The sequence below is a fragment of the Rhinatrema bivittatum genome, chromosome 1 (assembly GCF_901001135.1).
Source record: "Rhinatrema bivittatum chromosome 1, aRhiBiv1.1, whole genome shotgun sequence".
Classification (NCBI taxonomy): Eukaryota; Metazoa; Chordata; class Amphibia; order Gymnophiona; family Rhinatrematidae; genus Rhinatrema; species Rhinatrema bivittatum.
Window position 1 is genome coordinate 615829330 of NC_042615.1, and position 17130 is coordinate 615846459.

General features: G+C 47.4%; 1 protein-coding gene across 1 annotated transcript in view; it reads right to left on the minus strand.

Annotated features, from left to right (window-relative positions):
* Window positions 1-5716: 5716 nt before the first annotated feature.
* ARL14EPL (ADP ribosylation factor like GTPase 14 effector protein like) overlaps window positions 5717-17130 on the minus strand; it is a 50577-nt gene continuing 39163 nt past the window's right edge. Inside the window, exon 4 of the mRNA XM_029586137.1 lies at window positions 5717-7178. Coding sequence (XP_029441997.1) covers window positions 6953-7178 — 226 coding nt within the window. The 3' untranslated portion in view covers window positions 5717-6952. The remainder of the gene's footprint in view (window positions 7179-17130) is intronic.

The following is a 17130-nucleotide window of genomic DNA, read 5'->3' on the forward strand; positions in this document are numbered from 1 at the left end:
CGCAGAAAAGGCTCCCGACAGGACAGCGCCTGAATCTCCGAAACCCGACACGCGGAAGAAATGGACTAAGAAAACCGCCTTAAGCGTCACGTCCTTTAGCCTAGCCCGACGGAGAGGTTCCAATGGAGCCACACAGAAAAACCAGAGAACTAAATTGAGATTCCAGGACGGACATGTGGGATGGACGGGGGGGGGGGGGGGGGGGGGGTGTCTCAAGTGCTTGATGCCCTTCAAGAACCGAGCCACATCCGGATGAGACGCCAGAGGGTGGCCCTCTACACGACCAAGAAGCGAACCGAGAGCGGACACTTGGACGCACAAGGAATTGAAGGACAGACCCTTGGAGAGGCCCTTTTGAAGGAAGGAAAGGACCATGGACTCAGACGCCGAACGCGCCGAGACACCTGAGTCAGCACAGGCATTCTCAAACACTTTCCAAATGCGGACATAAGCTAATGAAGTAGATGTCTTACGCACCCACAGAAGGGTGGTAATCACCTCTTCCTTGTAGCCTTTACGCCTCAGCCGTCGCCGTTCAAAAGCCAGGCCGCTAGACAAAAGCGATTCGCCTGGTCGAAAAATACGGGACCTTGCCGTAGTAGGCGAGGAAGATGGCCGAGATGCAGAGGGTCGTCAAACGCCAGATTGACCAGATCTGTGGACCACGGACTGCGGGGCCACTCGGGAGCTATCAGAATGACCGGTTCCACGTGAGGTTCTATTCTTTGAAGAACCTTTCCCATGAGGGACCACGGAGGAAACACATAAAGGACATCCGATGGCCATGGTAGAGCCAGTGCATCCATTCCCTCCGAACAGTGCTCCTTCCAACAGCTGAAGAACCTGTTGGCCTTGGAGTTGGACAAAGTCGCCATGAGGTCCAGGTGCGGAAGGCCCCACCAGTTGGTGATCAAGGTCATGGTTTCGTCCGAGAGCTCCCACTCTCCTGGATCAAGATGCTGGTGACTGAGGAAATCGGCCTGCATATTCTCCTTGCCCTCAATGTGGGAGGCCGCTAGACAATCCAGATGTCGTTCCGCCCAAGCAAGAAGTTGGCCGGCTTCCAGAGCCACCAGGCGACTCCGCGTGCACCCCTGCCGGTTGATATAAGCTACCGTCGTGGAGTTGTCAGAGAGGACCCTCACTGCCTTGCCTCGGAGCAGGGGTAAAAACTCCTGAAGAGCCAGGCGTACGGCCCGGGCTTCCAGTCGGTTGATGTGCCAACGTGCTTGGACCGGAGACCAATAACCCTGAGTGGCCTGAGACTGGAAAACTGCCCCCCCAGCCGGTGAGACTGGCATTCGTGGTGACTATGATCCAGTGTGGAGTCCGAAAAGGCATTCCCTTCAGAAGATGCGGAAGCAAAAGCCACCACTGTATGTCAGCGATGGTAGAGGCCGAAAGCGGGAGAACCGTCTGAAACTGTTCTGACACCGGTTGCCATCGGGATAGCAAGGCTTTCTGTAACGGACGCATATGCGCAAAAGCCCAGGGGACAAGGTCAATGGTAGAGGCCATAGTCCCCAGGACCTGGAGGTAGTCCCATGCCGTTGGGAGTGGGAGCGAGATAAGGTTGCGTACCTGGGCGATGAGCTTGGATGCTCGAGCACGGGGCAGAAACACCTTTCTGACCTAAGTATCGAAGCGCACCCCCAGAAATTCCAACACCTGGGAAGGCTGGAGATGACTCTTGGGAAAGTTTACTATCCACCCAAGAGAGGTAAGAAGATCTAGGACCCGGCTGACCGCCTGTTTGCAGAGGGCTTCCGATTTGGCTCGCACTAGCCAGTCGTCCAGGTAAGTTTTTAAGCTCTTTTTGAAGAGTTTTAGTTCTTTCATAAGTCTAAGCTCAAGCGGTAATGTGTTCCATAATAATGGTCCTGCCAAGGATAGCACTCGCTCTCTAACTTGGGTCAATTTTGCTGTTTTGACTGATGGAATGGTTAGTAGTGCTTTATTGGCTGATCTGAGATTTCTTTGACCGTTGTGATGGTGCATCACTAAACGACAGTATAGAAAAGTTTTTAAATAAATAAATAAAATAAGGGTGGACTAGGACTCCTTCCCGGAGAGCCGCCGCCACCACCACGACCTTGGTGAAGGTGCGCAGCATGGTGGCTAGACCGAAGGGAAGCACCTGGAACTGAAAATGCTGGCCCAGCACGTGGAAGCGGAGATACTTCTGGTGCGCGGGACAAATCGGGATGTGCAAATACGCCTCTGTTAAGTCGAGAGAGGCCAGGTATTCGCTAGGGATGTGCAGAGCAAAAGTTTATGTTCATAAGTCCATAAGTCGAAAGGGGGTCCCATTTGCGGTCAATATGGACATATGGAGAATTCCATAAGTTGAGTCTATGTCCATACGTGCAAATAAAAATTTAAACCCCTCACCCTCCTTAATCCCCCCCCCCAAGACTTACCAAAACTCCCTGGTGGTACAGCAGGGAGTCAGGACACCATTTCTGAACTCCTTTGCGAGGAGCACGTGATGTCGGCGTCACGTCAGAGTGACGCGGCGTCACGTGATTCCCCGCGCGATCGCTCCGGGACCCTCGTTGCACCCAAAAGGAACTTTTGGCCAGCTTGGGGGGGTCAGGAGGGCCCCCCCAAGCTGGCCAAAAGTTCCTTTTGGGTGCAACGAGGGTCCCGGAGCGATCGCGCAGGGAATCACGTGACGCCGCGTCACTCCGACGTGACGCCGACGTCACGTGCTCCTCGCAAAGGAGTTCAGATATGGCGTCCTGACTCCCTGCTGTACCACCAGGGAGGTTTGGTAAGTCTTGGGGGGGAGATTAAGGAGGGTGAGGGGTTTAAATTTTTATTTAGGATCAACAATCGCGATTTCCAACTTATTCAACATAGCTATGTTGAATAAGTTGGAAATCCGATCGTTTTCGCCTCATCACTTTTTTAAGTTAAAAAAAAAAAAAAAAAAGTTGCGTTTTACATTTAAGTTCAAAACGAATGCACACCCCTAGTATTCGCTGGGATGAACAGCTGCTATGACCGCCCTCAGGGTCTCCATATGAAAATGAGGTATCTTGAGGGCCCGGTTGACTCTCTTGAGATCTAAGATCGGGCGGAAGGAACCTTCCTTCTTTGGGACGACGAAGTAGATGGAATAATGGCCAGCGCCAGACTGTCTCTGGAACCGGGACAATGGCTCCCAGCTGTTGAAGCCTGGCAAGAGTTTGAGCCACCGCTTCCCGCTTCAGAAGACCGCATGGCGACACTACATAGAAGTCGGTAGATCTCGAAAAAATTCTAACACGTAACCATCTCGGATAATCTCGAGGTCCCACTGGTCCGACGTGATCTTGACCCATTCTTCGAAGAATAGGGAGAGACGACCCCCTAGATTGGGGACGGAGGGATGGGTCGACTGAATCTCATTGGGAAGTGGGCTTCGGGATGGTACGCTGAGTTGCTCTGTCACAGAAGGGCCGACACCCTCGAAAGGGCTGAGACCAAGACTGAGACCACGAAGGATAACCACGAGCAGAAGCACCACGCCCCCGAGCCGCATATTGATGTTGACCCCGAAACCAGGTCCGGGAAGGCACAAAAGCTCGGGACTGTTTCGGTCGGTCCTCCGGCAGCTTGTGAACCTTGTTCTCACCCAAGGAGTTAATGAGCTGCTCAAGGTCCTTGCCAAAAAGCAACTTACCCTTGAAAGGCAAAGTACCCAATCGCGCCTTGGACGCCGGGTCCGCTGACCCATTGGTAACCAGAAGAGCCGTCTGGCGGAAACTGCTGAGGCCATTGCCTTGACCTGAACGCAGAGAAGATCGTACAGGGCGTCCGCCCCATACGCAATAACACCTTCCAACCTTTCAGCCTGCTCAGCCTCTGCAGGGGGAAGGTCCTGGGTGCCGAGTAATTGCTGAACCCACCTAAGGCCGGCCCACTGCATGAGATTGCTGCAAATAGTCGCCCGAACACCTAATGCCAGTACCTCGAAGATACGCTTGAGGTGGAACTCAAGTTTGCGATCCAGTGCATCCTTCAAGGCCACAGCCCCCACCACCGGAATAGTGGTGTGCCTAGTTACAGCGGAGATGGAAGAATCCACTGTGGGAATTTTCAGCAATTCCAGGCAGTCCTCCGGGAGTGGATAAAGCTTATCCATGGCTCTCCCGACACGGAGCCCTGCCTCGGGAGCTTCCCATTTCTGTAGGAGAAGCAATTTGAGCATGGGGGTGAAAAGAAAAAGCCAAAGCCTGGGCCCGGAGTCCCACCAGGACCGGATCCATGTGTTTAGGTAGTGCTGCCGTAAGAGTGTCCGCCGATGGACCTTCAACTCCTAATTCCTGGAGGACAAAAGGAATGAGGGGTTCCAATTCCTCCTTCTGAAATAAGCAGAGTACCCTGGGATCAAGTGGTTCTGCCAAATCCGCAGCCAGATCCAGGTTTCCCAAAGGTGCCGGAAAGTCCGGGCAGGAGGGGGCCCCCAGGACCACCTGAACCCGGACTGCCCCCTGCGGCTCTGGGGCCGCAGGGACGAGCAGGGGGTCCAACCACAGAAGCTTGGCCGGCGGGGACCTGGGGAGGGGTCCTCCTCCTCCTGCAAGCTGGCCAGGTAGGATTTGTGCATGAGGAGCACAAATTCGGAAGAAAAAACAAGAGGCCTAGACTTGTCCGGGGAGGGGGGGGGGGGGGGGGGGGAGGGAGAACCCACAAAATCATCCTCCCCTGCGCCAAGCAGCCCCAAATTGGTAGCTGCCAAAATACTCAAAATGGCCACTGTTCCCACGGCCATGCCTCTTGAGGAGCGACCCCAGGCTGGATTTGGCTGCACTGCCTAGGAGGGTCCTTCCCCACCCAGCAGGCACCCAGAACAGAGCCCCTCGCACGAAAATCACATCGAGGGCTCCCCACGGGCTAGGCAGCAGTGTGATTGCAGCATTGACAGTGAAGGGAGCCGCAATCACAAAGAAAAAACAGCCGATTAGGCTGCTCTTGCTGCCGGGAGGAGCAGAAGCAGAGGACTGAACCCTGCTCGCTCCTGGCTGAAACACATGCCTGCCGACAACAGAGGTAAGAACCTTAACTAGGGGGAGACTTAAGATATTAAAGAATACCTCTGTCTGTCTATTTATTTATTTATTTATTTTAAAGAAAGGAAAATAGTTTTGTGTGCCCCAAAGGCACGGACAGGAGAGAAATCTCCTGACCAATTTAAAGGCAGCCAGGTGAGGGGGGAGTGATGGACCACCAGTTTCACCCCCTTAGGAGCACCAGGAATAGGGGCTTAGACTATGCTGCAAGACACAAGGGGCCAAGCCCCCCTAAGCCCCCCAAGAGCATGGAGACAGTGCTGTCTCCAAAGAAGAAAAGACAGAGCCAATTCCCCCCTTTTTTTTATTTTTTTTTTTACTAAAACCCAAAAGGGTACTTGCTTGATCCTTTAGGAAAAACCCGAAAACTGAAAATAGGGCCAAACTAGCCCAAATCAGGAGACCGCAGGTTGAGATAATCCATCTGCTGGAGACAGACAAACACTGAAGGGCTGCAGGGTAGGCTCTGTCCTGATATAGGATACCCTTTTCAGTTTTGGTCTGTCTCCATCTGCTGGACAGGAGGCTCAACCCACGGTCTGGACTGATCTGGGTATGTACAGGGAAATACTGTTTTCTTTCCATTCTGCAGCACGAGACAGAGTACCCCCACACTTCTGATCGTGCAGGCTCAAAACAACCATACCACACAGGACAAGGCGAGTTTATTTCCTTTATTATAGTGCATAAAGAAAAAAAACGCATAATAATTTAACAATCCTATAAAGTCTATGTCACTAGACTAGTCTGAAAAGAATTCTGCATCAGCAAACACTATTTTAAACAGGGCAGCTCCAGTAGTCACATTTTGGAATGCGATAATTTCTCTCACATTTCCCAGAAATGGATCCCTGCTGAAAATCTCTAAAGTCAGCTCCCTGCTACCAACATTTTACTTCATTCACTGTTGTTCGTGAATTCTTTATGCTGTTGCAGATTTTGATTTATTTATGAGATTTTTTTTTTGTGTTCTTGACTTTCTCCATTTCAGTTCTACCTCTTCTCTCCTTTGCCGCCATAATTTCTTAACAGTGCTTTATTGGTCTTTTTAACCACTCTCTCTCCTAATTTCTCCCATCACACTTTTCACTTGTTTTAACATCTTATCCCAGTCGCCTGCCTTTCATCTTATTTCCCTCTCTTCCAAAAATCTGTTTTCCTTTTCCCCTAACTGTGCTCTCTCCTTTTTTTCCCCACTCTTCCTCCATGTTTTTTTTTATCCCTTTTCCAACTTGTTTCCTTTTTCCCAATCTAGTCTCCTCTCATTCCTTCCCATCCACCCCTCTATCCATTTCTCCTACCACATTTCCTATTATTTTCCCTCCTTATGGTGCCATATGGCATTGAGAAAATTGCATTGTCCTGAAGTGCACCTCACAGCCCCATGCATAATACTTAGAACAGTATTTGTATTCAAGAAAACATAAAGCTGAGGCTGGCACAGTCCACAACACTGGCGAGTAAAAGACAAAAAAAAGCCAAAGCAGCATCTTGTTTTCTGCTATGTGTAATACAATGAAAAAAAGGCTGGACTTAATGGACCTCTCGTTTTCTTGTCATACGCACTAGCTATGTGACTGTCACATAAGCTGTTCCCTATTTGTTCCACCACTTCCTTCCATCACCCTTTGACACAGAGAATGGCAGCTTCAAGTTGAGATAAAATGGCATCCCGATTTAAAGAACAGAGGATAAACCCAAAATGGGTGCACCTAGGAGTTGGTCAGTAGAACCTTCACCTGGACATGACTAGTAAGAAGAGGAGAATAGTAGGACTGTGACCTCACTGAAGCTGACATGTTTAAAACTAATCCCTTCCTGAAAGGTTTCAGTTGTATTATAGATGCAGATACAAGTGCATATAAAAGCTGATAGAAGAACTCTGACACAGTGCTTCAATCAGGGACATAAAATGGTAATTTGCTGATAACATCTCCTGCTTCTGTCTGAATTCGGTCATAAACCCACTTTCTGTTGCAACGACACTCAGGCCCACACTTTTTAGAGTTACACTTGGGACAAGGATAAAAGCAGCCTTGGCAGTCCTCTTCCAGGCAGTCGCAGAGGTCTCTATTATTGCAGAGCAGTTTCCCACGCTTGTCATACTTCTTCTTTACAATTCTGCATGAGAAAAAAAAATATTTTAAAAATCTTAGATATGCCATACCTGCTCACTGATATAAACAGAAGTCACTACAGTTCATAAGAAGCATTTCTCTTCAAATAATGTTTGCACATACAGCAACCCCCCACCGACTGTAACTGCTAGATGTGCCTTCCACCTTCTGCAAGATCATGCAGGCAACATAGAGAGCTCACCAAACCCAGCTTGACTCACTTAGCAGTCAAGCCAGATTTAAGATCTACAACAGGACAATAAACATTACAGGGCATGATTTTGAAACAGTGCATCTTTTATCAAAGGATATAATTTCCTGACATTTCTGGAAAGAAAAATAAATTATACAAGCCAATACTTCGTTAAGAAGTACTATGGAACTTTTAGCCAATTTTTACATGTAGTCTTGAAGGGCAGAATTCCCACAGCTATTTTTGTAGAAGTGTGGGTTGCATCATTTTGTTTTGTTTTTCTTGTAGAATATTCTCCCTTCCAGAATCTTCAGAAAATTAAATTTTTGGCCCAAAGTTGAGTTGTTTCTAAGCTGGGCAAACTCACTCACAATTAGGTAATACTATTTTTTGCCCTACTATTTTTTATGAAATTAGCAGCCTATCATTTGGATATAATGCAATCAGCAACTTAAAGCAGAAACCAAGGTCGCAAAAGGAAGGAGTCTGTACCTAAATGTGTACAGTGACACACAGATTGATATGCTATCTATGGAGGGGAAATCCTGGATGACAACAGTAAATAAGTAGTAGAAAAAAAAATGCATCCTCATTCAGGCCAATGCAATAACTATACGCTGGCCGCAGCGCATGGCTCAACACGCAATTGGATGCGCACCCAACCATATTGATGAGGCTATTTCCCCCATGCAAAAAAAAAAATGCACCCAACACGCATATTTTTATCCTCAACAATTAATGCCTGCCCTGGACAGGCGTTAATTCTTGAGGAGCCCAAAAAATGTACAGAAAAGCAGAAAATACTGCTTTTCTGTAATTCCCCCCACTTAATATCGAGGTGATGTTAAGTTGGAGGAACCGAAAAAGGAGAACACCTTAAAAAGAAAAAAAAAAGTGTGCCGACAGGTTAGGAAAAGGGAAGCTCAATTAACGAGCTGACAACCACCACTCCTGTGTGTGCATGAGAGTGAGTTGAGAAACTGTGTGTGGGAATGAGAGCCCATATGTTCAGAGATGCAGCATATGAGTGCCTCTGTGTGTGTGATAGACAGCATGTGTGTGAGATTGTGTGTGAGTCATCATGTGAGAGTGAGTCTGTGTGTGTGAGAGAGAGAGAGAGACAGTGAAAATGAGAACTTGAATGTGTGTTTGAGGAAAGAAGGGATGATGACAGGTGGAAAGAAAAGAAAACAAAAAAAAAAAAGAGACCCTGGAGAAGAATTGAGAAGAGACCAAGTAAGGGATCATGGAAAAAAAAAGCCTGGGCGCGCTTAGAAAATTAAGATCAGACAGTAAAGGTAAAAAAAGAAATTTTTAATTTTTAATGATTGGCATATGTTATCTTTGAGAATATTTATATTTTTTTCTTTTGATCTTTCCATTTTATATTTGTCTGCATGTTTCTGTTTCTAATTTGTAGTCCCATACAGTGTACTAATTAAGGGCTGTCTGTGTTCTGTGTGCATAACTGAGGTGCAGTATTTCTGCTGGCATGTTTTTCTGTAGGGATTTGTAGCAGTATGGCTTGTTCTGTTAACCCCAGTAGATGATGTATTAGTGTTCTAGGGCCTGGTATAATATTTGCATTGCTGATATGCCATAGATAAGGCTGCTGCTGTTGTCCTGAGAAAGTACTGGTATGGTAGGCTATCAAGGTTCTAGGTGCTTTTTTTCCCGCAAGGGTTTGTGTTCTCAAACTGTTTGACAGTGAAGGATTTGCAGTTACATAATCCTCATCTGAACACCTCAGTTTATGTATTTAGAGACATCAGCAGTTGTGTTGAAAGTGCAATTAAGAAGGGTGAGTTAGGGAGCTTCAGACTCAGATGTCCATCTTAGATAGGTGATGTCACTTCCAGTCCTTGCAACAGTTTTGAACAACTTTTAGAGGATGAATTATGTTGGCAAGAAGACCAAGGTATAATGTCCCTTCAACCTACCAAACTACAGCATGGTAGGAATCTCAATTCCTACAGGTCCCGATGCACTTACCACGGTCACTGGATCCTGGCCTGGCCCTGAGAAGTATTCACTGCCAGGAGGCCTGGCCTGTTACTGTTTGGCAGCTCCTGATCCAACTGATATCCCAGGGCTCCCTTTTTTCTTTTACTTTGAATAGCTTTATTTGTGGAAATGCTACCTCCTTGGAGGCTCAGATAAGGACTGAAGGTTTGGGGGCCGGTGGTTTAAGAACAGCAGCCCAAAACCAGCACCAGAGAGAGAAAAACAGAGGTAAGAGCTCCAAAGAGACCCAGGCAGCCTGCAGCCCTCTGTTTAGGACATCAGCCAGGAGAAGCTAAGGAAGCGCCCTAACTCTGATTCTGCTCTACCAAAGGTCAGAGGGCAATCAGACCTTAAGACATGTGGCTCCAGGAGCCAGTCAATCTACTTGGGAATCCTTGGTCTCAACTAGACCATATTCTAAGCTGCATGGGTATACTATCCTACCATCTGTTGGAGAATTCTGGGAAGCTGATATCAACACAGGACCATATATAGGGAGATGTCTGCAAAGATCTCTGTTTCCATCTGTTCGCAGGCCTCTGATGCAGATCTTGCTGGATAAAGAAGAATTTTGATTTTCACATAAAGCTTCTGTGAGTATGTCTGTGCATGGTTCTGCTAATTTTCGTTCCTGGAATACCACAGATCAGTCTAGACTCCTGGGTTTTGCATTCCTGCCAGCAGATGGAGACAGAAAAAGTTTCACTGACACTGCTGCATAACCTAGTGTGCCACCTGCAGTCCATCAGTATTGACTTGTACACAAGTCAAGATTATATCAACACTAAGAACCTTGAATGCAAATTCCCACAATGAGCAGAAGAAGGTGAATTTGCAACAAAATGGAAACTCATTCCCAGAAAATAAAGTAAAAAAACAACACTTCTGAAGCCACCAACAATTCTGCATTATATACAAACCATCAGTATAAGCGGAAGACTCTCCCCCCACCCCCCCACCCCCACCCCACACAATATACGAGTCTCTGGACTGATCTGTGGTATTCCAGGAATGAAAATTAGCAGGTAAAAACCAATTTTCCTTTCCTGTTCATACCCTAGATCAGTCCAGATTCCTGGGATGTACCTAAGCTCCCCTAAATAGAGTGGGACCTCAAGGGTCCTGCTCGTAGAACACTCTCACCAAAGCCTATGGAAGCCAGAGGTTCTTATGAATTTCCGACAGCTTCCACTCCCCAGGGTCCAGTTTATCCAACTGAGAAAATCTGCTTGAACATTGTCCACCCCAGTGATGTGAGATGCCACTAGCCACTCTAAGTGCTGTTCCTCCCAGAGAATCAGCTCTTGGTTCCTCCCTGACGGTTGATGTAGGCCACCATGTCACATTGTCTGAAAACACCTGCACTGGATAATTGCATAACTGTGGCAGAAAGGCAAGCAAAGCATAATGCACTACTCTTGTCTCTAACTGACTGATAGACCTTGAAGCCTCTTTCTTCGACTACTGGCCTTGCGCTGACTAATCCTGACACACTGCTCCCCAGCTCAAAAGCCTGGCATCGGTGGTGAGTATCACATAATCTGGAACTTCCAATTCCAAGCCATACTCCAGTTTGGCATGAATAAGCCACCATGAAGAGACTGTCTGTGTCTTCCCCCTTGAGTGGAAGGGGAAGATGAAACTCCTCTGATAATAGATTCCACCGGGAGAGAAGATCCCTCTGAAGAGGCCACATATGCGCAGATGCCCAAGGCACTATCTCCAATGTTGATGCCATATAGCCCAGGACTTGCAAATAATCCCAGACCTTGGGCATTGAAAGCCCTAACAGGTGTCGAATTTGACCCTGCAACTCCAGCATCCTCTTCTCCATGAGAAACACTCTTTCCTACAGTGTGTCAAACCGAGCTCCCAAATACTCCTTGATATGAGAGGGAACGAGATGGCTCTTTGCCTCATTCACCACCCAGTCCAGAGACTTCAACCACATCAATACCTTCTGTACCAACAGCCGACAGAAGTCCTCTGATTTCACTCAAATGAACCAGTCATCCGGATACGGATGCACCAACACACCTTCCCATAGAAAGGCTGCCGCCACCACCACCATCACCTTGCTGAACGTATGCAGAGCCATTGCTAATCTGAAAGGAAGGGCCCAAAACTAAAATATTCCCCTGTTGCTTCCGGTCGCAGATGGCTGTGACCGCTCTGCCTTACCTCTTTTCTTCCCTTTTCCTCCTCCTTGGGCAAGATGGCTGCCTCCGGTGCCAAGTGCCTCAGCGTCTCCAGTCTAGCATGGGCATTCCACTCCGCCATGCTCACTCCCGTGGCCTCCTAGGGCATGCGCACCTCTCCTACGCTCAAATACACGTCATGGCGGAAACCTCGGGGGTGTCCCCACTGCATGATGTCAATAGCTCCGGGTATTTAAAGCCTCCGCTTCGCTACCACTATCGAGTTAGCAAAGACTTAGGTTAAGCTACTCTGACCGCTCTAAGCTGCACGCTTAGACGCTGCTCTACACTCGGGCCTCACTCCTTCAGAAGCTCAAGACACCCGCTCCTCGGGGGTCTCTCTCTCTTATTCTTTCAGGATCTCCAGACTAACAGGTACTCGGTCCTCGAGGGCCTACCAGTCTATGTATCCTGTACCATGGACCTTCGGTCCCACCATCTCACTACCAGGAAGACACCTACACTCCTGTGAGTACCTTTACGATCCGGTGCTCCAACTCCACCTACCAGGCTCGGCGTTGCCCGCACCGTGGGTCCCCACTTCTCTGAAACATCTGGGTGAGAACCTACATCTGAGACTGTTGAACGTATTGGCACCTCGCGGACCTCAGTGCCTTATTTTTCTGCTTCATACCATCTATCTACAGCACTACAATAAAGCCTTCCATTCATTCAGTGTCTGCTATCTGAGTTTAGCCTATTGCTGTGGTTCCCCACAGGCCCCTCCCCATGGGCGGCGTCATCTCCACAGCGACAGGATCCACAATGCCACATACACAACATCCCCTATGATCATGAACCTCAGAAACTGCTGGTGTACCGGTCTGATGGCTATGTAGAGCTATACCTTTGTCAAGTCCACAGACGCCAAAAACTCCTCCTTGAGTACCGCCGCTATGACCAACTTCAGGGTCTCCATGCAGAAATGAGGAACGTTGAGGGCCACATACACCTTTAAATCCAAAATTGGGCAAAACGTTCCCTTCTTTTTCAGTACCATGAAGTAAATGGAATACCTTCCTGTTCTTTGCTCCTTTCAAGGAACCAACACTATAGGCCCCAGACACTGCAAGTAGTCCACTGTCCCTTGAACAGCTACCTGCTTGGCTTGGGCAGCGCAAGAGGAAATGATATAAGCGTCTCATATCGGCTGAGCAAATTCTAACACCTAGCCATCTTTATCATACTGAGGACCCATTGGGCCATGGTAATTTTGGTCCACTCCTCTTAAAAGATTGCCAAGTGACAGACGGAACTTAAGAGTGGACCATCCTCACCTCATCACGAGGACTTCACACCTCCTGCACCTGGACCAGGTTTGTTGCGGGATGGCTTCAGACCACCTGAAAGGTCTGTCCCCAGGACTGAGCTCCTGCTGTGTTCTGCCTCTGAGGTTCTGAAATAGTAAAATCTTTTTTTTGTCTCAAAATCGTGCACGAGCAGGAAAAAATCTTCTGCCCTTTGGCTTGTACTCTGGTAAGTTATGCACTTTGGATTCTCCTAGTTGCTTCATTATCTATTCCAAGTCCTCCCTAAATAAGAGTTTCCCTTAAATTGAAGGGCTCCCAGTTGAGACTTGGACCAAATATCCGCCAACCAGTTTTGTAACCACATTAATCGTCTGGCCAAACACTGCAGAAATCAATTTTGGAGGATGTCCTGATCAGGTCATACAAGGCATCGTCCCATATGCTTCTAAATGCTCAGCCTGCTTTGATGCTGCACCTGACGTAGCCTGCATCTCATACAACTGCTGGACCCAATGCAGACATGCCCTCTGCATAAAACTGCTAAAAATCACAGCTCTGGGCCTAGACTTCAAAGATCCTCTTGAGGTGAACCTCTAACTTGCAATCATGCACTTCTCTTAAAGCAGCAGACCCCACTACCGGAACAGTGGTCTTCTTGGTTACCGCCAACACTGAAGTGTCGACCTTAGGAAGAGCCAAAAGCTCCAACATTTCCAGCAATGGATAAAGCTTCGTCATAGCTCTGCCAACCTTTAAGCCGGACTCGGGAGTGTCCCACTCCCGAAATACTAACTTCACTGACTTATGAAAGGAAAAGGCTTTTGCTGGATCCTGTAATCCATCCAATATGGGATCCTCTCCCTCCAGATCAGATTCCTCTTGCAAAACTGATTCCCAGCTCCTGAAGTACATGTGGAATCAAGGGCCAGAGCTCCTCTCTGCTAAAATGGCACACCACCTTGGGTCATCTCTTTCTGCCATCGGAACCTCTTCTGGTTCCCCGCTCAGGTTTGTCCCATCAGGCACTGGGTCTGCTCCCGGGGAATCCCCCGCCATAGCATCAGAGTCCTCAGTATCCCCCTCTGGACCACCTGCATGAGACGTAAGACCCAAAACATGCTGAACACTCTATGATCGCTCTCTTTTTCTTGCATGGGTCTTTTTACTGCCGAGGAGCAACAGTGGACCGAGACCAGGACTGAAGGTGCATATCTCCCTGCTGTCCTCTTGTTAAATATGCCATTTGCATGAGTAAAACAAAATGTGCAAAAAATGCTTGCAAGTCATCAGAATCTGGATCACCATGCTCCTCCCCGGGGCCGGGTATAGCCGGCGACAACTGAGGTGGGGATCTCCCTGCCTACCCCACCAATTCAAATGGCCCTGCTAAGGAATTCAAATTGGCCACTGTTCCCACGCTGATGGGGGAATCTATGGTGGCAGACCTGGACACTTGTGGGGCTCAAACACGCTTAGCAGCAGCGCTGGGCAGTCCAAAAGTGCCTTCCCCACCCAAAACACAAACTGAGCACAAGCCGAAGCAATTGAGCCGCAACCGTGATCCCCCTCAAGAATAGCAAGCCTTGCCAAGCGCCATTGCTATGTGTTCTGGGGTCATGTGCTGCCACACACACAGCCTCATTGGCCTCGGAAAAGGGAAGCTGGTGAACAGCTCTGCATCCCAGATCGCTGCAGTGAATAGACTCCACGAATTCAGCTAACCGCGAGGCAGCCACTTTATTTTTTAAACAAATTTTAACGCTCCAACCTCAGACAGAAAATAAAAAGGAATACTTCCTTGCTCCACCGGACTGATCAGATGCAGAGCTGCCAGCGGGTTTCAATGCTGCCTCATGAATCGAGCTACCAAAAAGGGTCACCAACCCCCTGCTTGTCCACCTCAAACCAGGGGGATGGCCCCCACCAAAACCTAACAACTCCCTGGGAAAAGCCAGGAAATATTCTATTCTTTTTTTTTCTATACTCTAGGCTGCAGGTTTTACATCATCTACCATCTGCTGGAGACAGAGAAATACTGATGGACTGCAGGGAGCACACTAGGTTATGTAGTAGTATCAGTGAAACTTTTGCTGTCTCCACCTGCTGTCAGGTATGCAAAACCCTGGACTGATCTGGGGAATGAACAGGAACTGCAGATTTTCAAAGGGAATATACACATGTAAGTCAGCTTTAAAAATTTGGGATAAAATATGCAGGTAAACAGTACCCACGGATTTGATACCTATACAGACCGTTTTGAAAATTGCCCTTAGGGAGGGTAATTTTCAAGACACTTCCCACAAGTAAAATGGTGCTTTACACATGGAAACAGCTTGTTATAAAACTGCTGGACTGATATGTGGGTAAACTTACTTGCATATGTCCTTTAAGTTTATCTGGACTGTTTCCTGTCTTTTAACCAGTTCCCAATTCACAACAGGACACTGGCACCTCTCTCATGCCTTTTTAATTTCCTGAAGAGTTTCTTATGAGGGACTTTGTCAAATGCCTTTTGAAAATTCAGATATATTATATTGACCAGCCCACCCCTAATCACATGTTGATTCACACCTTCAAAAAATTCCAGCATTAGATAAGCACCAGATAATCCTTAGCTGCAAAGAAGTTAAGGGAAAGCCAGAGATAAATTGTGGTCTGTGGAATTACAACCAGAGCTAAACTAGGCAAACTAGGGGGGTGATGTTATAAACCCTGTGTTATAACTGTGTACTGAAATTTAGCGCATACCGGTGCTAAAAAAAATTGTACTCCCGATGAATTAAGCAAATAGTATACTAATGTAGCGGGAGTTAAAAATTTGTGCAAACACAAAAATGTGCATACAAACCAGAGAGTTAGAATATGTGCTCATATTAGGCTGATTGCACTTTAACTCAGGTGGCAGAAATAGTCTCTGGGACAGGATTTATACATACAAAAATTCAGTGCAGAAAATTTTTTGTTTCCATAAATCATATTTAGTGCAGAAACCATAATTTGTGTGTGTAAAGCATATTTTCTGCACATAAATCATGACTACAGGTCCCAGTACCAGAACTCCTGCTCCTGCCCCTAGACTACAGTAGTGCTGGAAACTTTATGCCATCTCTGAACAAGTGTAAAATTTCCAGCGCTAAAAAATATGTTAAGCCAGTGAATTCTCTGCATTGGGGGATGGGAGCTAATATCTTCACTAACATGGGATTTGCATGCGAGGGCGCTAAGCAATATGCAATTTAAATGCACATTTAAAGGTGAATTTTAAAAGTTTGATGTATGCCAAAATTAGGAGATGTGCAAATATGTCCAGCCGGCATGCACTGAGCAGATTTTAAAAGCTGCCCAGACGCGCGTGTACTTGCCACTGTGCGCACAAATAAAAAGTAAAAAAAAAAAAAAGGAGCGGGTGTAGGCATAGTCTGGATGGGGCATGGGCGATCCTGCATTTTAACTTTAAATTAGCGTGTAAACACGCGCAATGGCGCATGCCAGGGTCTTCTGCTCCGCATAACTTTACTTCTGCTATGGATGACATGTAACTTATAAAACCAAAAAAACTAAACCGATCAGAGGTGTTTTAAGAGACGGGTCTTACAAGGGGGAAGGTAGGTGTTAAACTAGGGAAGGTAGGTTGCCTTAACTTGGCAAACTGCGAACAAACTGGTAAAACAGGCAATGGCGTTGGCGCATGTGTCTTTTAAAAATCACTTCACTTATACGGTAGAAGCAGCATTTGCACACCCAGCGTTCACCCACAAAACTGAGCACGCACGTGTGTGCGCATGGTCAGGCTATTTTATAACGCGTGCGTATGTTATAAAATAGCTGCGTCCCTGAGCGTGGGCTGAAATGTTACCGGTCTTTTTGTGTGCAGCTCTCCTTGCTGCATGGGAGTATAGTTAACGCACAAAAATGTGTGAATTAACTGCAGGTGAACATGTGCACTCTCCTGAGTGCATCTTCCATCGAGCCCTAGATGAGCCTTATGGTCCTTATAAGAAAATTGGTTCTTACCTGCTAATTTTCGTTCCAGTAGTACTAAGGATCAGTCCAGAGAAGTGGGTTGTGTATCCCTACCAGCAGATGGAGTCAGAGAACCAAAACTTTGGGCACTGCCATATATACTAGAGTGCCACCTGCAGTCCCTCAGTATTGTCCTGTACCCATTACCCAAGCCCAAGATAACAGAACTAAGGAGCGAGAGGTAGCTAGCATAAAACCCCAACTACCCCATCGCTCAAGACAAAAAACAAATGAACCAACTGCGAATAACTGCTCCCTCAACCAATCTGCCAAAAAGGAGCTTTGTGG